Below are 25,294 nucleotides of genomic sequence, written 5' to 3' on the forward strand. Positions count from 1 at the left end.
CATTCAGAGATGTTCCTACAGAATGTGGGCTGTTTTAAGGGACAAGTGAAGACTCACTTGTTCAGGCTAGATTTTGGGTAGCCTATGTCTTTTATTTATTGATAATTGTATCTGTTGTATTTGTATTTTATTCTATTGAATATTTTTACCATGTTTTTTATTGTCTATGCACATTGTAAAGCTCTGTATAAATAAAATGTACTTACTTACTCACAGAGACGGACACATTCCTGCAGAGGAATCCATCTGGAAGTGTTGGGTAGTAGATGAGAGATGTTTCTGATCAGTGGGGATATGTTTTGTGTTTTTCCCTTCGCAGAGGTGCCCGACGCTCCCAAACAGCCCACAGTGAAGGAGGTCTTCCACGACTCGGCCCTCGTCAGCTGGGAACCGCCAGCGGGCGACGGAGGAAAACCAATCTCTGGCTACATCGTGGAGAGGAAGGAGACCATGGCCAACAGGTACACAAACACACACAACACCATCAAATCTCAGTTTCAGTCTCTCTTGCATCTTAAATATCTACAAAGGTGGAGCGATGCCGTCACACCGTCCTCATATTATACACATACACACACATTTTGTTTGCGCTCGTCACAGTGTGACCAACTGAAATGCCAATCCACTTGTTGTGCTAAACTCAGCACATTGTTGCTTACCTTGTACGGCTAATATAAAGGGTTTGGGAAAATAAAATCGGTAGACTACAGAGAGAGTACCTAGCTAATGGTAGACTTCAGAGAGAGTAGCTAGCTAACGGTAGACTACAGAGAGAGTACTTAGCTAACGGTAGACTACAGAGAGAGTACCTAGCTAATGGTAGATTTCAGAGAGAGTACCTAGCTAACGGTAGACTACAGAGAGAGTACCTAGCTAACGGTAGACTACACAGAGAGTACCTAGCTAACGGTAGACTACAGAGAGAGTACCTAGCTAACGGTAGACTACAGAGAGAGTAGCTAGCTAACGGTAGACTACACAGAGAGTACCTAGCTAACGGTAGACTACAGAGAGAGTACCTAGCTAACGGTAGACTACAGAGAGAGTAGCTAGCTAACGGTAGACTACAGAGAGAGTACCTAGCTAACGGTAGACTACAGAGAGAGTACCTAGCTAACGGTAGACTACAGAGAAAGGGTGATATTTTTACGTCCGTTTTGGGGCGACAGAGGGAAAATATTTCACATTAAGTGGAACCGAAATTTGTGTTCTAATCCGGTCTGATTCGGTTCCCAACCCTACTAATATATGTATCCGGGCGAACTTGGCTTGTGAACTTTTGGTTCCACATTACCAGCATCAATCTACACACAAGATAAAAAAAAATGCTCAATCGCCAGCTAGAAAGCATTATTGCCAATCTCCAGATCGCATATTTTTACTTCCCTAATTAGCTGTTGATGTTTCTGCTTCCAGGTGGGTTCGCTGTAACACGGAGAGAATCTATCCAAAGGTAGAGTACTGTGTGACAGAGCTGCTGAAGGGCTGCGAGTACGAGTTCAGAGTCAGCGCCGAGAATGTGGTGGGAGCCGGTGACCCGAGCCCACCGTCCAAACCCGTCTTTGCCAAAGATCCCATCGGTAAGTCTTCCGCCTCTCACAGCAACACTACTGTATCCACTCACTACCAGGGGTGTATTATTTAGGGGATATTATTTATGTAATAATCGATCCAACCCTGCCACTCACAACATGAATCCCTCCCTGTCCTTCGCCACAGTGAAACCCAGTCCACCGGTGAACTTCAAGGCCATCGACTTCACCAATGAGTCGGTGACTCTGACCTGGCAGCCGCCCGCCGACAGCGGCAGAGGAAAGATCTTCGGATACCTGCTGGAGTTCCAGAAGTCTGGAGAGGAGGAGTGGACCAAGGTGAGGCGGTTATCCAAGTACCATGAAATATGCTCCCCCCGTTTGACTTTCATTACCTTTGCACTGCATCTTCTCAATCTGTATTGAAATACAATTTTATATATGAAGTGCTGGAAGTTAGAGAGAATGCAGCTTTAAGGAGTCTCCCCCCTGCTGGAAGTTAAAGAGAATACAGCTTTAAGGAGTCTCCCCCTGCTGGAAGTTAAAGAGAATACAGCTTTAAGGAGTCTCCCCTGCTGGAAGTTAGAGAGAATACAGCTTTAAGGAGACTCCCCCTGCTGGAAGTTAAAGATAATACAGCTTTAAGGAGTCTCCCCCTGCTGGAAGTTAAAGAGAATACAGCTTTAAGGAGTCCCCCTGCTGGAAGTTAAAGATAATACAGCTTTAAGGAGTCTCCCCCTGCTGGAAGTTAAAGATAATACAGCTTTAAGGAGTCTCCCCCTGCTGGAAGTTAAAGAGAATACAGCTTTAAGGAGTCTCCCCCTGCTGGAAGTTAGAGAGAATACAGCTTTAAGGAGACTCCCCCTGCTGGAAGTTAGAGAGAATGCAGCTTTAAGGAGTCTCCCCCTGCTGGAAGTTAGAGAGAATGCAGCTTTAAGGAGTCTGTTCTATTTTTACAGTCTGTGTACTGAACTCTTGTCCTGCTGCTGCTGTCCTCAGGTGAACCAGACTCCCGACTCCTGCCAGGAGACCAAGTTTAAGGTCATCGGCCTGGAAGACGGCGCTCTGTACCGCTTCAGAGTCATGGCGGTCAACGCAGCCGGAGAATCCGACCCGGCCAACGTGAAGGAGCCAATCAAAGTGCAGGACAGACTCGGTGAGTTGTCGTTACTTAGGTTCAGTTTTATCGGAACCATTTTGTAACTCAAGTCAAGTCAACTTTGTCAGTTCTCTCAAACTATGTGCCAGACAAACAGAGGAATTGAAAATCAGTTTCTCTCTGACCAAGGGTGCAGTAAGTAACTCAGATTTAAAAAGTGCTATGTACATCAAACATGTACACTGTTCCAAAACCGGTACCAGAATCAGAAAAAACCTCTGTCTAAAATGCTTTGATCGGTATAAGGAATACGCAAGTTTGATACCACTTAATTAAGCCTAAAAAAACTACTTTAAAATGGTTAATTCGTTCGATAAAACACGTTGACAAAGTTTTCCTCATATCTTTAACAAAATGTTTTTTTTCTTTATAAACACTTATAGTAGGTATAAGTACATTGTACAAAAGAATATATATTTTTTGACATTTTTGTCGAAGTCTTTGGCGCTTTTTCCGACATCTGTCTTTTTTTGATTTTGTTTTCGACATTTCTTTTCCATGTTTTTGTCGCTTTTTTAAAAAAACATGTCCCGGGACCTCCCTAGATAGTCAGAGATCATAACCCCCAATTTTGAACCCAAAGTTCTTCCCTTGGTGCTGTGTGTCTTATATCAGCTGCTGTACCACACACACCCAATTTGGGATCTAAATAACTCTAATCTAATCATGTTCTTCTTCCCCACCCCCCCCGTGGCCCCTCTCAGAGCCCCCAGAGCTGATTCTGGATGCTGGGATGACCCGCGAGGTGAAGGCCATGGCCGGCACTCACATCGTCCTGATGGCCGCCATCAAAGGCGTTCCGTTCCCCACAGTCACCTGGCAGAAGAACGAAGCCGAGGTGCCCACCCGCGCCGACATCGACACCAACCAGGAAGGCACCAAGCTGGAGATGAGGTTCTGTACCCGCGAAGACTGCGGAGACTACACCCTGACCGTGGAAAACCCCGCCGGGTCCAAGACCGTCACCTGCACCGTGCTGGTCTTCGGTAAGAACCACACAAATCTGTTTTTTTAGCCTGAATACATGAGTGGGATTCAGGGGGAATGAGAGGGGGAAACACCAGAGCAGGGGGAATGAGAGGGGGAACACCAGAGCAGGGGGAATGAGAGGGTGAAATGCCAGAGCAGGGGGAATGAGAGGGGGACGCCAGAGCAGGGGGAATGAGAGGGGGAAACACCAGAGCAGGGGGAATGAGAGGGGGAACACCAGAGCAGGGGGAATGAGAGGGTGAAACGCCATTGCAGGGGGAATGAGAGGGATGAACACCAGAGCAGGGGGAATGAGAGGGGGAAACGCCAGAGCAGTGGGGAATGAGAGGGGGGAACACCAGAGCAGGGGGAATGAGAAGGGGAAACACCAGAGCAGGGGGAATGAGAGGGGGGAAACACCAGAGCAGGGGGAATGAGAGGAGGAAATGCCAGAGCAGGGGGAATGAGAGGAGGAAATGCCAGAGCAGGGGGAATGAGAGGGGGAAACGCCAGAGCAGGGGGAATGAGAGGAGGAAACACCAGAGCAGGGGGAATGAGAGCGGGGAACATAGCAGAAGATATTCCTTTTTTAACCAAAACGTAGCGATGTAAATGTAAATTTAGCCTTAATTAATTCCATTAAGTATATGTCCTTAATGAACAGTCTCTCTTGAGTTTTGTGAGTTTTTTTCTTTATGTGCTTTCTCCAGACAAACCCGGTCCCATCCAGCACCTCAGGGTGACAGATATCAGGAGCGACTCTGCCTACATGTCCTGGAAGGATCCGGAGGACAACGGCGGCGTTCGCATCACTAACTTCGTGGTGGAGAAGAAAGACACTGCGTCCACTCAGTGGGTCCCTCTCTGCTCCACGTCCAAGAAGCGCAGCATGATGTTGAAGCACCTGATCGAGGGAACGTCCTACATGTTCCGAGTCGCTGCCGAGAACCAATACGGACGCAGCGAATACGTCAGCACGCCCAAGGCCATCAAGGCCATGAACCCACTCTGTGAGTAACAGCAGGCTGAACACGGGACAATGTTTTAGCACATACCCTAACCCTAACACTAACCCTAACCAGATACAGACCTCCCCCGGACTCCCCCAATACAGTAAAACTGCACATTTTAGAGAGGCCTTTTATTGTGTCCAGCCTAAGTCACACCTGTGTAATAACCATGCTGTCTACTCAGCATCTTGATATGCCACACCTGTAAGGTGGATGGATTTTCTCGGCAAAGGGGAAGTGCTCACTACCACAGATTTAGACAGATTTGTGAACAATATTTGAGAGAAATAAGCCTTTTGTGTACATAGAAAAAGTCTTAGATCTTTGAGTTCAGCTCATGAAAAATGGGGGCAAAAACAAAAGTGTTGGATTTATGGTTTTATTCAGTATATTATTGGGGTTGCCACTGGGTAAAAGCATTTTCTGATTTCCACACAAAGTCTAGATTTTTGTGCCAACATAGCCCTACACTCATTTCACACTAAATTGATTTTGTCGACTAATCGATTAGTTAATTGGAAAATGTACTTGTTGATCACTTCGCCAGCAGGTCAGGCATTGCACCACGCTGAAATGACAGCGTACATACAGTACATTTTATGTAGTTACATACATTTCAACAGAATCATTTTTATAATAATTAGTTTTTGTTTCAATATTTGGTTACACTTTACTTGAAGGTCTCTACATAAGAGTGACATGACACTGTCATAAACATGTCATAAACATTATAAACAAGTCATAAACGTTTACTACATTACGCTTCTTTTAGTAAGTGTCATTTGTTTTTCGTCATGACAAGTTATGGTTAGGTTTGCTTGTTGCAGGCTAATCTGAATGGAGGAATTTTGTAGAAAGAAGTTCCCTAAAACTGACATTCCCACAGCAGGGAGCAGGGAGAAATGTTTATGTGTTTACACTGTGGATCGGAACGCAGCCTAACTATCTTTTCTTCCATCTTCCATTCCCTGCAGTCCCTCCCGGTCCTCCCAAAGATCTGCACCACGACGACGTGGACAAGACTGAGGTGTGGTTGGTCTGGAACTGGCCCGACCGCAACGGGGGAAGTGACATCACAGGCTTCCTGGTGGAGTATCAGGAAGAGGGAGAGAGGGACTGGGACGAGTGGAAGACCGTCAGCATCCCCGAGACTCATGTGACCGGCCTGGAGGAAGGAAAGACCTACCGTTTCAGAGTGAGGGCGGAGAACGCCATCGGCCTCAGCAGACCTGACACCACTGTGCCAATCCTCTGCCAGGAAAAACTGGGTGAGATAACGGACTACTAACCTCGATCAGGGGGATTTTATGCTGGGTTATGTTTAATTAATTTAGAAATGTAGAATTTCTGTGAATTTTTTCTCAGTTGAAATTAGAGGTTCACCAATAGTTTCTGAACTTCAATATTGGTGCAGATGTAGCTTTTGTTATTAGGGATCATTAGGATTTTATCCATACTGATATTATTATATAATATAATGAGGGAGGAGTTATTGCTGCAAATGTCTGGTCTTACAACTCTAAGCAATACAAAAATAGTTTTATCTGGTTGTCAGAAAAGCTCACATTAAGTTCAACTGAGCAGCTTGTCACCATAATGAGAATATCTGGTCCACCTTAATGGCCAGCCTACCTTACGTTTGTGAGCATGGACCACTTTAACTTGTCGCTAACGTCAGGGCTAATCCCCTTCACTTTGATCAGCAAGTAGAACTTAGCCTGGGTCTTGAGGAGTTGTTGCAATTACTCACCGACGAATAGCCGAAACTGTACAGACACTGCACTGCTATGTTCACAGCTAACTGCTAAGGTCATTCTCACCGTCACACACACACTCTCTGAGTTTCTTTCTCTCTTCTGCTCACTGGCTTACATTATACACACATGTGCGCTGAGTGATTCCTCAAAATAAGCTACTTATTGTTGAATTTTAGTCAAACACATTTTAGTTCAAACATCATTCCATGGTGCTTAGACCCAGCAGGCACCCAGATGGCATTACATAAAACTTATAGCAGAATCGTTTGTCCAGGCACTTATCGATACTTTGGTACTGACCAGTCCAGAACCGGTACCAGTTTAGTACCGGTTCTTGATACCCATCCCTGCTTGTTATTGTCCACATAAGCAAAGTAATATGACTTAAATTGGTATTTGGCATCAGCCAATCCACTTAATGTTGGTGATGTTGGCAAAGAAATGTCATAGGTGCAATTCTATTTGGTAAACTGTTGGTCAGTTGACCATAGTAATTTCAGTGTTTTTGAACATAGCGTGGTTTAACCTTCTCTGTCTGCGTGTCCACAGTGGCTCCCATTCTGGAGGTGGACGCTAAGCTAACTGAAGGCATCATCGTGAAGGCCGGCACCACCATCAGGCTGCCAGCGATCATGAGAGGAATCCCCGTACCCACTGCCAAGTGGTGCATCGAAGGAGAGGAGCTCACCAGCGAGGGTAACGTCAAGATCGACACGGACAACTTCTCCACCGTGCTCAGCATTAACGAGTGCACCAGGAACCACACCGGCACCTACCTGCTCACCGTGTCCAACCCCGCTGGAACCAAGACTGGGGCCTTGAACGTCACTGTCCTGGATGTTCCCGCCGCTCCCATCGGACCTGTCAACATCCTGGAGGTCACTCCGGACTCCATGATGATTGAATGGCGTCCTCCCAAGGACGATGGCGGCAGCGCCGTCACCAACTACATCGTGGAGAAACGAGAGTCCAACAAGGAGACCTGGGGCGGCGTGAGCTCTGGCAGCCTCGCCACCAAGCTCAACATCACCCGCCTGCAGAAAGGAGTGGAGTATGTGGTTCGCATTCGTGCCGAGAACAAAATGGGCATCGGCGCTCCTCTGGAGAGCAAGCCAACTGTCGCAGAGCACACCTTCATGCCGCCCAGTCCGCCCGGTAAGCCACAGCCCTCTGACATCTCAGAGGATTCTGTTACAATCGGCTGGACCATGCCAATGGCTGACGGCGGCAGCCAGATCTCGGGCTACCTCATCGAGCGCAGACACAAAGGGGGAAAATGGATCCGTGTCAACAAGACACCCTGCCCGGACCTGAGGTACAAAGTCCAGGGTCTGTTTGAGGGCAATGAGTATGAGTTCAGAGTGTTTGCTGAGAATAGCGCCGGCTACAGCGGCCCCTCTCCCAGCTCTGACCCATGCAAGCCCTGCAGGCCCATCACCGTCCCGAGCCCCCCTGTCAATCCCAGAGTTAAAGATTACAGCAAGGCCACAGCTGATTTGGTGTGGACCAAACCCAACAAAGACGGCGGTAGCCCCATCCTGGGCTACACCGTGGAAATGAAGAAAGCCGATACTGAAGAATGGAAAAAGGTGAACGTGGATGACTTTATCAAGCAGTGTGCCTACAGGGTGAAGGGTCTAGAGGAGGGCGTGACGTACAGATTCAGAGTCAGTGCCTCGAACATGATCGGAGATGGAGAGTCAAGAGAAATCCCAGAGTCTGTCACCGCTCAGGATATCCTGATCCCTCCAGAGATTGAGATGGATGCCACCTGCCGCGAGCACGTCACTGTGCGCGTCGGACACAACATCAACATCATTGGCTACATCAAGGCCCGTCCGGACGCAGAAGTGATCTGGTCGAAGGAGGAGACCGTTCTGGAGAACAGCAAACGCGTCACCATCGTTCAGAACCTCCCTATGGTCCACCTGAGGATTAAGGAAGCCACGAGAGCCGATCATGGCAAATACATTCTGAAGGCTTCTAACGTGGGCGGCGAGGCATCTTGCACCATCACGGTCAACGTGCTGGACAGACCAAGCCACTGCCAGAACCTGCACACGACTTACGCCACCAAAGACTCGTGTATGCTCAACTGGGAGGCCCCCAAGGACAACGGTGGATCCGAGATTACCAACTACATCGTGGAGTGCCGCGAGCCCAGCATTAGCATGTGGTCCATGATCTCCTCCAATTGCACCAACCGCAAGATCAAGTCCAAGATGATGGAGGGCCACGAGTACCTGTTCCGTGTCTGTGCTGAGAACAAGATGGGCCCAGGACCCTGTGTGGAAACCAAAACCCCTCTCCTGGCCATCGATCCTATTGAGAAGCCCGGCGAGCCTGAGAACTTCAGAGCCACCGACATCGGTAAGAACTACGTCTATCTGAGATGGAGGAAGCCGGACTACGACGGCGGCAGCCCCAACATCTCCTACAACCTGGAGTGCAAAGCCAAAGACGCTGAAGAGTGGGTGAAACTCAACACCGGCGTTCTCACGGACACCTTCTTCTTGGCAGACAAGTGCACGGAGAACCACACGTACACCTTCAGGTAGGCTACTGCCATCTTACTTTGAACCACCTCTCTTGAATGGATTCTGCTAGTGCTGCAAAGATTAATCAATCAGTTGTCAACTATTAAATTAATTGCCAACAATTGAATGTTTGAGTCATGTGTGGATTATTTTCTGGATGAATGAATTAGTTGTTTGGTCTATAAAATGTCAGAAAATGGTTCTCAAGATCTAATGTAAATTTATTTCTAATAATTCTTCAAACACTTTTTCATTCCCACTGCCATAAACATCTTAAATAAAAAGTAATGACCCACACGAACACTATGCCACTTTGCACGCATATTTTGTAATTTTTCATCCTGTTCTCCAATTGTTTGTGTAAGTCTAAGACGATTTTATGTCAAAGTTCTCTGAATCTGAATTCTTACCATTTGTTATCCAGGGTGCAGACCGTTAACGAAGGAGGTGAGAGTGCTTGGGTAAAACTCGCCGATATTTTGGTGAGGGAGGAGATCCAGAAGCCCGTCATTGACCTGAAGCTGGCCGGAACTATGACAGTGAAGGCCGGAGAGTCGGTGAGGTTGGAGGCTGGTCTGAGAGGAAAGCCCCAGCCCGAGGTCAAATGGCTGAAAGACAAGGCTGTCGGAGACAACCCAAGAATCAGCTATGAGACCGGCCCCGACTACTCCAAGTTCCTTCTGACCAAGTCCAAACGCACTGACACTGGGAAATATGTCATCACTGCCACCAACTCGGCCGGCACCTTCACGGCGTACGCCAACATTAACGTCCTGGACGTCCCCGGCGCAGTGAGGAACCTCCGCATCACCGGCCTCGGAGCCGACAAGTGCAGAGTAGTGTGGGATCCTCCGGAGGATGACGGAGGTTGTGAGGTGGACAGCTACATCCTGGAGAAGTGCGAGACCAGAAGGATGGTCTGGTCCACGTACTCGGCCTCCGTGGTCACGCCGTACTGCAACGTCACGCGCCTGGTGGAGAACAACGAGTACATCTTCAGAGTGAGGGCGGAGAACAAGATGGGAACCGGCCCCGCCATGGAGAGCAAGCCGGTCACTGTCAGGACGCAGTTCAACAAACCTGGACCTCCTGAAGCCCCTGATGTCACCAAGGTAAGTAAAAGACATCCTGTATTATACAGACTAAATCACAGTGACTATGCGCTACCACAAAAATATGTGAAATCGCCAAACTTGTTCCTTTCTGTTGCCTTTTTTTTGGCATAACTGTAACGTTTAAAAATACATAGTTAAACACAGAGGTCCGACATATCCCCGTTAAAATGTTCCTACTTTTTACAACTTATAAGCTCACATAAAAAACCTTTTCAGCCTCTTATCTGCCTTGATAACCAGTATTCTCTGTTTCTGACACTGCAAATATCTTTGTGATGCAGGTGAGTAAAGATGAGATGACTGTCGTCTGGGCTCCTCCTGAGAACGATGGAGGAAAGTCCATCACCGGCTATATCCTGGAGAGGAAAGAGAAGAGAGCAGTGCGCTGGGTGCCGTGTACCAAGAGCCCCATCTCAGAGAGACGCATGAAAGTCACCAACCTGATTCCCAACCATGAGTACCAGTTCAGGGTGAAGGCCGAGAACGAGGTCGGCCTGGGAGAACCCAGCAAACCCTGCAGACCCGTTGCAGCCAAAGATCCCATCGGTGAGTTTGCAATAGCTGTCACAGTTTAGTTTACATCTTAAACAAATATTCTGGAGATTTGTGCTCAGGCCAGAAAACATGTAAACCACAGGAAGCTTTAAGGTTAATTTTTTTTCAACAATGTGTCAGACAACATTATGGAAAGGATCCCTAAGGATTTGTTAAAGAGCAATATCCTTTTAGTTTAACATGAAACAGGCCCAAAATCACCATCACCAAACCCACCAGACTCCATGTAAATAATCAGGACTTTTAGCGTGTATAGAGCGAGCATATCTCCACCAGACTCCATGTAAATAATCAGGACTTACTCTTTAAGTAAAAGGTCTGTCTCTGTAGGGATCATTTCCATAATGTTGCCAGACACTTTGAGCCTGTCAGCGGCAACAATTTTGAGGACGCAAACAGACTGTTACATTGCAGATTGTTCAGTGATCAGTCACTTAGACACAAAAATATGAGAAAATAGGGTCCAGGTTGAAAAAGAAACGAAGCTACCCTTCAAGATGTCAGAGATAAACTTATAAGGACTCTCCCCTGTGTCTTCTGCTCAAATATTTTTTATTTGTCTGTACCTACAGAGCCCCCCGGCCCCCCTGCATTCCTCAAGGTAGGCGACAGCACCAAGACCTCTATCACTCTGTCCTGGTCTAAACCTGTGTACGACGGCGGTGCCCCGATCATCAACTACAGCCTGGACATGAGGCTGAAAAGTGAGGCAGACCCTGAGAAGCCCTCAGAGGGCTGGAAGAGAATCGACACCCATGGCCCGTTGGTGCACACAGAGTTCACCATCGGCCAGCTGGATGAGAAGCTGGAGTACGAATTCAAGGTGTCCGCCCAAAACCAGATGGGCTGGGGACGTCACGCCTACTTGAAAGAGGCCGTCTCCCCCAAGGAGATCCTGGGTAAGAATAAACCTTTACTGAAGCCAAAAGTAACTCTGCTTTCATAAATCCGTTGATGAATGTTAACAGCACTCTAATGAGCTCAACATCAATGTGTTTCTTTGGCAACAGAGGCTCCAGAGATCGACCTGGATGCCAGTCTGAGGAAAGGCCTGTCTGTTCGGGCCGGCTGCCCAATCAGGCTCTTCGCTGTGATCAGAGGAAGGCCCGCCCCCAAGGTTACCTGGAAGCGCCTGGGTGTGGACAACGTGATCCGTCGTGGTCACGTGGATCAGGTTGACACCATGTCTTTCCTGGTCATCCCCGAGAGCACCAGAGAGGATTCTGGGAGATACTCGCTGACTCTGTCCAATTCAGCTGGAGAGAAAGCCGTGTATGTCCGTGTCAAAGTCCTTGGTAAGTAACGGAATAATAATCTAAAAATCTCAGGAAGGGACTTGTTTTGGTGGAACATTTGCACCCTGCTAAAGAAAAGGCCACATACATTATTAACTGAAGTTAACTGTTGACACAATACAGTAATGTGAGCTATTTAAATGAGCTGATACATGGTTAAACCTCATTGGCTCTTCCCAGTGTATCTCCGTGTGTACTTCGTCTACAGCAGTCCCACCAATCAGTCCCAAATCCTCCCAGTTAGAGAGGAAATGCCCTAAACATATTCTTTGTAAATCTTAACAATGAGTCCCAGAAAGAACCGAGCAGGCCTGCCTTGTTGCACCGTCCTAATCATCTTCAAAACTTGACATTTTCAGCGTGTAGCTCGCTTGTTCGGAGTTTCTTGTTTTCCATAGTGAAGGGATTTTGAGAACGAAAACCCACAGAGAGCGGAAGCCTTTATCCTGGAAATGTACTTCTGTTAATACAGACTCCTGGTAAAGAAACTGTATGATCAAAGGGATTCTTAAATTCCTCTTCTGCAGATACTCCTGGTCCTGTCGGCGACCTGCAGGCATGCAACATCACCAAGACGAACGCTCAGCTGTCCTGGCTGCCGCCAGATAACGATGGTGGCAGCCCCATCCTCAACTACATCGTGGAGAAACGCGAGGTGGACAGGAAGACGTGGAACAAGTGCATTGAGGACCTGAGGAAGACCAGCTTCCATGTGACCAACATGACGCCTGGCATTGAGTACTACTTCAGAGTCACGGCCTGCAACAAGTACGGCATTGGAGTTCCTCAGGACTCGCCCAAGTCCTACCTGGCTGTCGACCCCATCAGTGAGTGTCACCACAGACTGTGTGAATAAAGTTTGGCTTGTAAAATATGTGGTAACGTTGTTAAATACATCAATAATGAAATGACTTGCAATAAATAGATATTATAGTCTTCTCAGTTCTGCTGCTTTCAGTGTTCTTCTAAAATACAAAGAACGGTTTGTTCTATTATCACAAATGTAAGGAAATCATCTCATATTGTCATATTTTGCAGCTCTATGTCATACCCTTGTGGTCCTTGTTTTATTCCTCCTAACACGTGCTGTGTGTTGCTTTCAGGCGAGCCGGACCCTCCGAAGAAGATGGACGTGTTGGACATTACCAAGAACAGCGCCAGCCTGGGCTGGCTGAAGCCGCTCAGAGACGGAGGAGCCAAGATCAACGGCTACGTGGTGGACTACCAGGAGGAGGGCGCGCCCGAGGACAAGTGGACGCCTTACTCTGTGGTCAAGGACCTGACCATCGTGGTGGTCGGTCTCAAGGAAGGAACCAAGTACAAGTTCAGAGTGGCAGCCAGGAACTCTGTGGGAGTCAGCCTGGCCCGGGAGGCAGAGGGAGTGTTCGAGGTCAAGGAGCAGCTCAGTGAGTACACCGGCCAAAAATCTAGCTCAGACCAGGGTCCAAAATTAGCACCATTTTACTAACCAAACGCTGGTAAAATATGCAAGTGGCTTCTGCAGCCGGAAAACAATGGTTATCTATTGAGTGGCTTTAGCCAGTTTAATTTAATGTATACTCTTTATTGAAATTACAATTTACATTCTGTTGTTATTACACACTACACACAGGCCTGAAATACACACACATGTTCAGGTCCTTTACGTGTACTAATGGAGAGATGTCAGAGTGAGTGGGTTGGGACTGCTGAACAGTTGCCTTGCTCAAGAGCACCTTGGCAATGCCCAGGAGGTTAACTGGCATATCTGGAGCTACCAGTCCAGACTCTGTATTTCGCAGTACTTATGGGGACTTGAACCAGCTACCCTCCAGTTCCCAACCCAACTCCCAACAGACTGAGCTACTGCCACCCCCAGCGCTACTGCCACCCTCAAGCTACTGCATAAAAGTTAATTTTGGACCCTGCCGAATGCTGAATGCTAATCACTGAAATATGTTTAACAAGAACATCCGACATTGTAACATTATAGATGTGACAGAAAATACAGATAAAACAGAAAAGCATTATAGGCTTCTTGAAACATTCCCTGAAAATCTCTAAAATAACTTTTGGTGTTTCTTGTTCCTCCCAGTGGCTCCGAAGGTCATCTTGCCCGACATCGTGACGGTCAGAGCCGGATCCAAGATGGTGATTGAGGCCATTGTGGCGGGTAAACCCGCTCCCTTCTGCAAGTGGAAGCAGGGCAGCGAGGACGTGCTGACCTCTGATCGCCTGTCAGTTGTAAAGACGCTGACCACCTGCACGCTTATCATCAAGAACGTGACGAGAAAGGACAGCGGCTACTACAGCCTGTCGGCCGAGAACAGCACCGGCAAGATCAACCAGATCCTCAGAGTCACCGTTATGGGTCAGTTTGAACAGCCGATGCTGTTAAATCTGTAAATAATACTTAAAAATTAACTTAAGTATTTTTTTCAATGTTACGCTAACGGACTAACCGCCAGTAAGCGTCCACTAAAAGTTCTGTTTGTTGCTGCTGACGGACTCAGATTATTATTCAAAGTGTCTGAAAACATTATGGGATGGATCCCTACAGAGATAGAGCTTTTAGTTAAAGAGTAAGATCCTTTTAGATTAACATGAAACAGCCCCGAAATCACCATCACCAAACTCCACCAGACTCCATGTAAATAATCAGGACTTTTATCATCGTAAAACACACTTCATTCAAAGTGGACAGAAACTAAATAAAACTATGAAAATCCGTCTTGGTTCATCTTTCCACTGTTCCAACAATCACCACTCTGGTTTGGTTGAAGTAAACCCTTAATTCACCCATTTACATGTGGAGATATGCTGGCTCTATACACGCTAAAAGTCCTGATTATTTACATGGAGTCTGGTGGAGTTTGGTGATGGTGATTCAGGGGCTGTTTCTGGTTAAACAAAAATGATCTTACACTTTGACAGCATTATATAAAGGATCCCTGCAGAGATAGACCTTTTTGTCAGACACTTAGAATAATAATCTGAGCCTTTCAGTGGTAAAAAACAGAACTTTTAGTGGACAGAAATTGACACTGAACATTTGTCCTGTAGGGTTACATTACAGCCGCTAGCTATCTATCTAGCTGTCTGTCTGTCTGTCTGTCTGTCTATCTATCCATCTACCTATCTGTATCTATCTAATGACTGATCCTCTGTGTCTCTGCAGACATCCCTGGACCCCCTGAAGGTCCTATAGAGTTCACTGAGCTGGACGTCGATGCCTGCACTCTGCTCTGGAACTCCCCACAGGAGGATGGCGGCAGCCACATCACCAACTATATCGTGGAGAAGTGTGACGTGAGCAGGGGCGACTGGGTCCCCGTGACCACATCCTGCACCAAAACCAGCTTTAGAGTACCCAAACTGACAACCGGCAAAGAGTACGGCTTCCGAGTCCGTGCTGAGAACCGGTTGGGCATCTCCGCGCCACTTTACTCTGAGAAGATGATTGCCAGACATCCATTTGGTAAGTCTGAGCCAAAACTTTGCAATTAGAGACAGAGTGCATTTAAATTATGCTGTGTTTAGTGGTGCACGATATATCGGCCGATATGGTCAGTTTTTTAACATATCGGTATCGGTTCGATGTCAAATTATATATAATTATATTTATTTTCTTCTGAAAATCTGATGACACTCATATTTTGCACACAAGTAATGGTGCCCAATATTAGTCATTTCAGAAAATGAAAAAGGTTCTTTATTTGATTATCATAAAAATGTGTTTTCTATACAGAGATATCAACTTCGGTAAATATCAGTATCGGCCATAACAGCAATATTAATATCAGTTATCGGTATTGGCCACAATTTTCACATCAGTGCATCACTAGCTGTGTTGCTAACTGTTTTGATTCTCCCCCCCCAAAAAAAGATCCCCCCAGCGAGCCCAGAAACCTGCAGATCAACAAGGTCTTCAAGGACTTTGTCATCGTGTCATGGGAGGTTCCCACCAGCGACGGCGGCAGCCCCATCACCGGATATTGCATCGAAAAGAAGGAGAGGAACAGCCTCCTGTGGATGAGGGCCAACGAGTCCGTGGTCCGAGCCACCCAGTACACCTGCACCGGGCTGATAGAGGGCGTGGAGTACACCTTCAGGGTGTCGGCACTCAACCTGGCGGGACAGGGCAAACCCTGCAAGCAGACCGACTTCATCACCGCCAGGACTGCTATTGGTACGAATCATTTTCAATTTGATATTTATTTGTTGAGTTGTGGCCAGGTTGGGTAGAGCAAGCGCACATATACAGTACAGGCCAAAAGTTTGGACACACCTTCTCATTCAATGCGTTTCCTTTTTATTTTCATGACTATTTACATTGTAGATTGTCACTGAAGGCATCAAAGCTATGAATGAACACATATGGAATTATGTACTTAACAAAAAAGTGTGAAATAACTGAAAACATGTCTTATATTTTAGATTCTTCAAAGTAGCCACCCTTTGCTTTTTTTGATAACTCTGCAAACCCTTGGTGTTCTCTCAATGAGCTTCATGAGGTAGTCACCTGAAATGGTTTTACCTTCACAGGTGTGCTTTGTCAGGGTTAATTAGTGGAATTTTTTCCCTTATTAATAAAAAAGCAAAGGGTGGCTACTTTGAAGAATCTAGGTTTTATTTGAAAGTTGAACTTGCACCGTGACACCAACCAGGTTCTCTCATCGTTCTCGTGTTCAGACAGCAAAACTGAGTCTCCAACCCCTTTGTTTTCTCTCTGTCCAGACCCACCGGGTAAACCCGAGGCCATGGACGTGACCAAGCACTCCGTCTCGTTGGTCTGGAGCCGTCCCAAGCACGACGGCGGCAGCAAGCTGATTGGCTACTACATGGAGTACACGAAGGTCCCGGGAGAGAAGTGGATGCGCTGCAACGCCAACTGCATGAACATCCAGACGGAGAGCTACGTGGTGAGCGGCCTGGACGAGGGCCAACAGTACCAGTTCAGAGTCATCGCCAAGACCGCCATCAACGTCAGCCTGCCGTCCGAGCTGTCGGACCCCATCGCGGTCATCGCAGAGAACGGTAGGCATTCTTCTTCTTCCTTTTAGGGTGGGATTAAAGAAAACCCCTAAGGCAAGGGGTGTCAAATTCTTGTTAGTTCATGGGCCACACGGCCCAATTTGAAAAGGAATTGGGTCTGATAAGATAGGATAAAATCCATGATGTCCATTGATGTTGTATTCCTCGACCACTAAATGGCGAATGGGAAGCACAGTGGCTTCCCATTTACCTCTGTGAAGAAGTGTGTCCACAGAATGTATTATTTTATTAAAACATTTAAAGGAATAGAAATACCAGACAAGGGGGTACCACAGATAGAAAAACAGGGACGTAACCTCCACACAGCAAGGAAAATGATGACTGACACACAAACTAATTGACCCGTAATGGTGATTGTTGTCTGCCGTGCTGTGCAGTGCCTCCTCGCGTGGAGCTGGGTGTCAACATGAAGAACCTGATCGTGGTGAAAGCCGGCGAGAACGTGGCCCTGGACGCGACGGTGTTCGGGAAGCCGCTGCCCAAGGTGAGCTGGAAGAGAGACGGAGTGCCTCTGGTGCTCATCGAGGGGATGAAGGTCTCCCAGAAGAAACACATCCACATGCTGGAGCTCTTCGCCGTTACCAGGAAGGAGTCCGGAGACTACACCATCATCGCTGAGAACAGCAACGGATCCAAGTACGCCAGCATCAAGGTCAAAGTGCTCGGTAAGTTACATTTCATGTCCCTTTATTGTAGTATTTTTGCTAATATTACAGTATGTGCACAGATACACTAAGAAGCTAATCTCTCACTCTTAATTCAAGCGTTTATTTTGTCTCGTTGCATTATTGTAATGCTTTTTTTTTACCTGTTTGAATCTTACAAGCATTACTGTTTTATTGAAGAAACTATCGTTTCTGTCCCTCTGGACCTTCATCAGGAGTATTGTCCTTTTGGAGTTGGAAATGTAGTGGAACGTTTTTGGAAAAGTATTTGGAAAATACTCTTGACGAAGGTCCAGAAGGACCGGACCATTAGTATCTTCAATAAATGGTAATGCTGTAGCAATAGCAGAGCGCGGGATCTTCCTTTTTACAACGTGATATTTTCCAACACAGAATAATTGTTAGCTGTGCGAATTGTTTCTTCATAAAGATTGCTTTTATTGTGTAAATAAAGAAGAAGCACTTTCTGATTTTGTATTCTTGAAAGGTGCTATATACATATGTACACCTTACTTACTTTCCTTACTAACTTACTCTTCTCCCTGCAGACAAACCCGGCCCTCCGGCCTCTGTGAAAACTGCCAAGGTGTTTGCCGACCGCATCAAGCTGCGATGGGAGCCCCCACTCGCCGACGGCGGCTCTGAGATCACCAACTACATCATCGAGAAGCGCGAGACGAGCCGGCCCAACTGGGCGCTGGTCACCGCCAACATCAGCGGACACAGCACCGACTGCTCGGTGGAGCGACTCATCGAAGGACACGAGTACCAGTTCAGAGTCAGCGCTGAGAACCAGTATGGTGTCGGAGACGCACGTATGACCGAGCCTGTCATGGTCAAGAACCCGTACGGTACGTTCACACCACTAAAGCTGAAACACCACAGGATACTGACAACACTTTCGCGCACTGAGGCACATTTGAAAAATACCAAATACAGTAAAAAAAGAAACATTGCCACATGAAGTTACAGTCTCACTCACTAGTGAAACTTTCTCAGACATGTCTCTACAAATACATAATAAAAATCTGAACAGGGAGAGGTGGATTTTTGCAAATCTCACTCCAGGCTTTAGGTGGTGCCAAAGGAGATAGATTTCTTTTTAAATGACCTGCTTCATGTAGTTCTACTGGAACATAGGGTCAGTTTCAGCAAATAGGACAGAAAGTTAGTTTTATAAGGCTTACCTACTGCACCTTTAACTTTAACACATTTCACTGTATTTACTCAATCTATGTGCTTAATTTTGAACGCTTTTAGACGGCACATTTTGCTTGTTGATGAGACACTGATGGGAGATTATCCTGACCTTGTTTTAACCCAAACCTTAACCCTGCAGATGTTCCCGGTCCGTGCGAGCCGCCCGTCATCACCAACATCACCAAGGACTCCATGACGGTGAGCTGGAAGGCCCCGGCCAACGACGGCAAGGCCACCATCCTGGGCTACATGGTGGAGAAACGCGAGGCCACGGAGCTGGCCTGGGCCAAGGTCAACCGGCGGCCCGTCATCGACAGGACCATCAAGGCCGTTCAGCTGACCGAGGGCTCCGAGTACGAGTTCAGAGTCATCGCCATGAACAAGGCCGGTCTGGGCAAACCCAGCGACGCTTCCTTGGCCGGGCTGGCTGTCGACCCCGTCTGTAAGTCTCCGCTTCAAACAGACAACCAGAAGGCTTTTTGGATTATCTTTTATTCAGTTCATTGTATGATGGATTTTCTTGGGTGCTGATGATGAATCAAGACTGAGACGAAGCGGTGATAAGAACTTTATTTAAATCAATAAGGTTCTGAGTTGTGGCTCAGTTGGTAGAGCGGGCGCACATATGTAGAGGTTTATTCCTCGACGCAGAAGGTCCAGGGTTTGAGTCCGACCTGTGACGTTTCCTGCATGTCTCTCCCCTTTTATAGCTCAGCTGTCCTTTCCATTAAAAGGCAGAAATGCCCAAAAGGTTCTGAGTTCTTAACTTCTGCAGACATTCATCTGAAAATCAGTGATAATATACGTACAGTAATCCCTTCTTCCTATCTTAGCACTCACCACAGATACACAATTCATCAGAAATTAGACAATGTGGTCAATGTCTAATTGTCAATTTGTCAATGGCCAAAAATCCTGTTTTTCACAGCAGCTCTGTTTGACGCGGCTTGGAAAGTACTGTGTAACTTTTGCTCAGGTTTTACCAGACCTTACAGAAGATTACAAAAGTTCATGCAGACCTTAAAGAACATTCATTTTACAATATATATATACTTATGGTTTTCTAGTCACAACAAGTAGTTATATATTTCTGAGACTAAAGTTCAAAAATATGAAATACATTTTTTTTGAAAAATAATAACACCAAATGTGTCCCTCCACTTGTCCAGATCCTCCCGGTCCCCCTGCCTTCCCCAAGGTGGTGGACTCCACCAGGACGTCCGTCAGCCTCAGCTGGACCAAACCGGCGTACGACGGCGGCTGCGAGATCATCGGCTACCTGGTGGAGTGCAAGCGGGCAGACGCCGAGCACTGGACCAAGTGCAACATCCCCAAAAAGCTGCAGGCCACCAAGTTCCTGGTGACGGGCCTGATGGACGACGCCGAGTACCAGTTCCGAGTCATCGCGGTCAACAAGATCGGCTTCAGCGAGCCCAGCGAGGTCCCTGGAAACCACATGCCCAAAGACATCCTGAGTGCGTACTTTTATACTTTTTTGGACTTTTATTTTGATAAATAACCTTTATGCATTAAGGCATTAAGCACTTTCCTTTTTATATCACTGAAATAATCATGTTTAGTACATATACTTCATGAATCATAATAAAATTTGCAGACATAAGATAAATAAGACAACCTAGCTATGCAGCTAACATGTTAGAAACCTGCTATGGCCCGACACATTATCACAAGAAAAACATATGAAAACATAGATCATTCGTTATATGGCAGTTCTATTTCATCCTTACTGAGAGGCAGTGCTTAACACTGAATATATTCCGTGTCTCGTAACAAGAACTCTGGCGATCATCCAGGATTCATAGAACCGTAGTTACATTCGTAACTCTGTGGCGGCAGGATTTTTCCACAGAATGTTATCTACATAAAGCAGAGAACAGTGCGATAAATTCCACAAATTTTCATTCTGCTGATTACTGTAAAGAAAATCCTGCAGATTCCGTTTGGCTTTTTGTTAATAAGTCATCTTGTGTCTGCCCTGTAGTTGCTCCTGAAGCCGAGCTGGATGCCGACCTTAGAAAGGTTTTGGTTCTCCGAGCCGGCGTCACCATGAGGCTCTACGTCCCTCTGAGGGGACGCCCGGCGCCGAAGGTGACGTGGTCCAAGGTGGACGCCAACCTGAAGGACAGGCAGGTGCTGATCAAGACGTCGGAGTGGGACACCCTGCTGATGATCGAGGACGTTAACAGATACGACGCCGGCAAATACGCCCTGTTGCTGGAGAACAGCAGCGGCTCCAAGACCTACACCATCGTGGTCAAAGTGCTCGGTAAGACCAAATCTGCCATATATGTTGCACGTACACCAAAAAGTCTGTCATGTTCTTTTACAGTCTACGCAATGAATCTGCAACACACTGAAATACATTTATTGAAATTATGGCTGAACAGATTGTCTAGAAACGTTCCCTTTTTACCTAGATTTAGTCACATTTAAATCTTGTTTTCCGGATGTCTTTTCACCAAATCTGTGCTTCACTTTACAAACGTTCTGAGCCAGAAACATTGACTCTTGTCCCCCCTCAGATTCTCCCGGGCCACCCATGAACCTGATTGTGAAGGAGACCTCCCTAAGCCACGCCACCATCACCTGGGACGCCCCGCAGATCGACGGTGGCAGCCCTGTCAAGAGCTACATCGTAGAGAAGCGACTGGCCGAGAGGAAGGCCTGGACCTGCGTGGAGGCAAACTGTCACAAGATCTCTTTCCGAATCCCCAACCTGGAGGCGGGACAGGCCTACTGCTTCCGAGTGCTGGCTGAAAACGCCTACGGCATCGGAGAGGGCTGCGAGACGGCCGGCAGCGTCCGGGCCTCAGGTAGCCACAAGTCACTTGTTATTGATTTGTCAAACAACAGGGAACAGTACAGAAGACTTCAGAAGAGTATTTCATAGAGATTATAATAAGGATTATTTTAGAAACAAATGAGTCACAGGAGAGTTGTTGGAGGCAGCTTAATTTATACAGCACACAACAAGCAACAAGGCATATATAGTTATAAACAAACTTTTGTTAAAGTGAATATAAAATAAGCTAAAATAGAATAAGACAGGTATGAAATATAGGAATAAAAGTCACAGTTCAGCAGCATCAAACAAAACTCTTCAGCCTTGATTTAAAAGTTCATAGGGGATAAAAATGTTCAAATGTGAGCATTGTACCTTGGCTTTTTGTATGTATTTCTCTGTAAACTTGTAACTTCTAATGTTAAAGGTGCTGAGGGTAGGATCGTGAAGATCCAGGACTTAGCCAAAAAATTTGAAAATCGACAGCTTCTCAGTCCCTTCCCCCCTTTCTGCTAAAGCCCAAAACTGTCTCCTAAGCCCCTCCCCCCACAAGGGAGAATGAAGGCGTGTGCATGAGCAGTCATTGACACGCAGTTAGACACCCCCCATGGCCATGATTGGTACATCAGAACAGTTAGACACCCCCCCTGGCCCTGGTTGGTGCATCAGAACAGTTAGACACCCCCCCTGGCCCTGATTGGTGCATCAGAACAGTTAGACACAACCCCTGGGCCCTGATTGGTGCATCAGAACAGTTAGACACCCCCCCCATGGCCATGATTGGTGCATCAGAACAGTTAGACACCCCCCCTGGCCCTAATTGGTGCATCTGGGAGCGGTGGATTTTTGCAAATCCCACTACAGACTGTAGGTGGTGCCAGAGGAGCTGGATTTATGGCTTCATGTAGTTCTACTGAAACATAGGGTCAGTTTCATCAAATATGACAGAAAGGTAGTTTTATAAGTCTTACCTACTGCATATTTAATGCTCAATAAAACATTTAAAAGATCTGAGAGTTGACCTGCAGTTTTCAGGGAGTGTGTTTCAGATACGTGGTGCATAAAAACTGAATCGACATGACTACATTGAAGAAATTCAACATAATCCAAACGTTGGGTCTTAACTCATCTGTCCTCTTCCTTCAGAGCAACCAGGTCCAGTGACGGACTTCAAAGCCCTGAAGACCACCAAGGACTCTATCGTCCTAGGCTGGAAGAAGCCGCTGAGCGACGGCGGGAGCCACATCAGCGCCTACATCCTGGAGCAGAGCGAAGGAGAGGGCAAGTGGAAGCAGATAATGAAGGGCAAGAACAACACGCACACCCTGGACGAGCTGACGGCGGGCACGGAGTACGGGTTCAGAGTCAAAGCGCTCAACGAGTCTGGAGAGGGACCGCCCACTGAGCTCGCCGTCATCGCCAAGGACCAGTTCGGTAAGCAGTCTTGTATAAAGTACTTGAAAGCAATACTTGAGTAAAAGTACAAGTGTCTTACCAGAAAAGGACTTTGGTAGAACTTAAAGTCTCCTTTTTGAATATTACTTGAGTGAAAGTCTTAAAGTATCTGATATTTACTGTACTTGAGTATCAAAAGCCTGCACCAGGTGCTTCCATGACACTATCAGTTATTATGATTCATTCTCTTCTTCTTTAGTTTTGGCCTATGTTTTTTTTTTTTTTTTTTTTTGGCAAACATGTCACCAACTGGAATGGAACATTAACTTGCAATCTAGGAGCAATGATTCGCCAAACCTGCTTTTCCAGTGTAACAAATTTCGGTAACACTTTACTTGAAGGTATCGACATAATCGTGTCATAAATGTTTAAGACTTCTGTCATTAAGAGTCATTCGGTCTTGGTCATGACAAGTTTACATTTTTGGCTTGTCTTGATTATGACAACTTGATATTAATCAAAGTGATATTACCCGAAGTTGTCTTAGTCATGACAAGCTGAAATTAAATTAGTTTGGGATGTCTCTGTCATGACAACTTGACATAATGTCATCCTGTTTAATGTCAAGTTGTCTTAATAAGGACACTCCAACGAAATGTAATGGCAACTTGTTATGACCAAGACAACTTCTGGTTATATCCGATCTGGTAATTACCCAAATTTCTTGTGATTTTATTTTGTAGTAACAAGTAAATAAGATGCTTAGGGCAAAAGTAGTGGAGTAAAAGTAAAAGTTTAGATACGTGAAAATTATACTTAAGTATAGTAACAAAGAATTTGTACTTTGTTACATTACAACACTCCATTTTATTAACAGTAATTTAAATGTAACAATTTCATCTAAGAGATAGGCTAACTGAAAACATGACTTTATTTACAAGATGTTAAAAACAGCAGCTTACTTTAGTTTATTTAATTAATTCTTTTTTTGTTTTGAAATAAAATAATTTTCTCTTACACGGTGTGTAAAAAGATTGTTTCTAGATTCTGTTCGTTAAGCAAACTCCTTTTGGATTTCAGTGGCGCCCGACTGCAACCTGAGCGCTCTGCACGACGGCTGCTGCACGGTGAAGGAGGGCAGCACCACGCGCATCAACATCCCCATCACCGGCGTGCCCCTCCCGACCGCCACCTGGAAGAAGGGCGACACAGGCATCGGCGACACGGGCCGAATGTGCGTGGAGGCGTCCCACGGCGTCACCACCCTCCTGATCCGAGACTGCCAGAGAACGGACGCCACCACCTACACCATCAATGTCAGGAACAGCGGCGGCGCCAAGGACTGCAAGTTCAAGCTGGTGGTGGTCGGCAAGCCTGGCATCTGCACCGGGCCCATTAAGTTCGACGAGATCACCGCCGATGGCATCACGCTGGAGTGGGGGCCGCCCAAAGACGACGGCGGCGCCGAGGTGTCCAACTACATCGTGGAGAAGAGGCGGACCACGGACAGCAAGTGGGCCACGGTGGCGTCGGCCATCCAGAAGACCAGCATGAGGGTGATCCGGCTGCACGATGGAGTCGAGTACATCTTCCGAGTGTTCGCTGAAAACAAGTACGGCATCGGAGAGTACCTGAGGTCGGACCCCGTCATCGCCCAGCATCCATTCAGTGAGTACCACGAACTAACTCATGCTACATGAGTGGTTGCTTTTAATATATATAATTTATCTCCTGATCGTCCTGAGAGAGACAGAGAGAGAGAGTGAGAGAGAGAAAGAGACAGAGAGAGACAGAGAGATGGAAGAGAGAGGGAGAGAGAGGGAGAGAAATGAGAGAGAGAAGAGAGAGAGGGAGACTGAGAGAGAGAGAGAGTGAGAGAGAGAAAGAAACAGAGGGAGACAGAGAGAGACAGAGAGAGATGGAAGAGAGAGGGAGAGAGAGGGAGAGAGGGAGAGAGGGAGAGAGAGGGAGAGAAAGGAAAGAGAAAAGAGAGAGGGAGACTGAGAGAGAGAGAGAAGAGAGAGGAAGAGAGAGGGAAGAGCGATAGAGGGACAGACCAAGAGAGAGAGAGAGACCAAGAGAGAGAGAGCGAGACAGAGAGAGAGAGAGAGACAGAGAGAGAGAGACAGGGAGCGAGAGAGAGGTAACCACCAATCCTAAACATTACTGCCGGCTGTTTTTCCAGCAGAGCAAAGATTTTCCTCATGTATTTTGTTTGTGTATCAACATAATCTGCTTTTAATAAGACTCTAAAAAATGGATCAGTGT

General features: G+C 46.6%; 1 protein-coding gene across 1 annotated transcript in view; it reads left to right on the forward strand.

Annotated features, from left to right (window-relative positions):
- The window catches only part of LOC114564194 (titin-like), a 380,077-nt gene that overhangs the window by 283,638 nt on the left and 71,145 nt on the right, over positions 1–25,294 (forward strand). Inside the window, 26 exon segments of the mRNA XM_028591428.1 lie at positions 320–461; positions 1,417–1,580; positions 1,720–1,871; positions 2,532–2,688; positions 3,396–3,677; positions 4,371–4,670; positions 5,645–5,938; positions 6,977–8,981; positions 9,389–10,076; positions 10,361–10,625; positions 11,207–11,533; positions 11,645–11,929; positions 12,457–12,756; positions 13,033–13,335; positions 14,004–14,279; positions 15,087–15,386; positions 15,795–16,097; positions 16,646–16,945; positions 17,341–17,628; positions 18,177–18,479; positions 18,968–19,270; positions 19,998–20,303; positions 20,831–21,115; positions 21,372–21,662; positions 22,778–23,065; positions 24,107–24,694. Of these exon segments, the coding sequence (XP_028447229.1) occupies positions 320–461; positions 1,417–1,580; positions 1,720–1,871; positions 2,532–2,688; positions 3,396–3,677; positions 4,371–4,670; positions 5,645–5,938; positions 6,977–8,981; positions 9,389–10,076; positions 10,361–10,625; positions 11,207–11,533; positions 11,645–11,929; positions 12,457–12,756; positions 13,033–13,335; positions 14,004–14,279; positions 15,087–15,386; positions 15,795–16,097; positions 16,646–16,945; positions 17,341–17,628; positions 18,177–18,479; positions 18,968–19,270; positions 19,998–20,303; positions 20,831–21,115; positions 21,372–21,662; positions 22,778–23,065; positions 24,107–24,694 (9,495 nt within the window).

This window comes from Perca flavescens, chromosome 11 (genome assembly GCF_004354835.1).
Source record: "Perca flavescens isolate YP-PL-M2 chromosome 11, PFLA_1.0, whole genome shotgun sequence".
Classification (NCBI taxonomy): domain Eukaryota; kingdom Metazoa; phylum Chordata; class Actinopteri; order Perciformes; family Percidae; genus Perca; species Perca flavescens.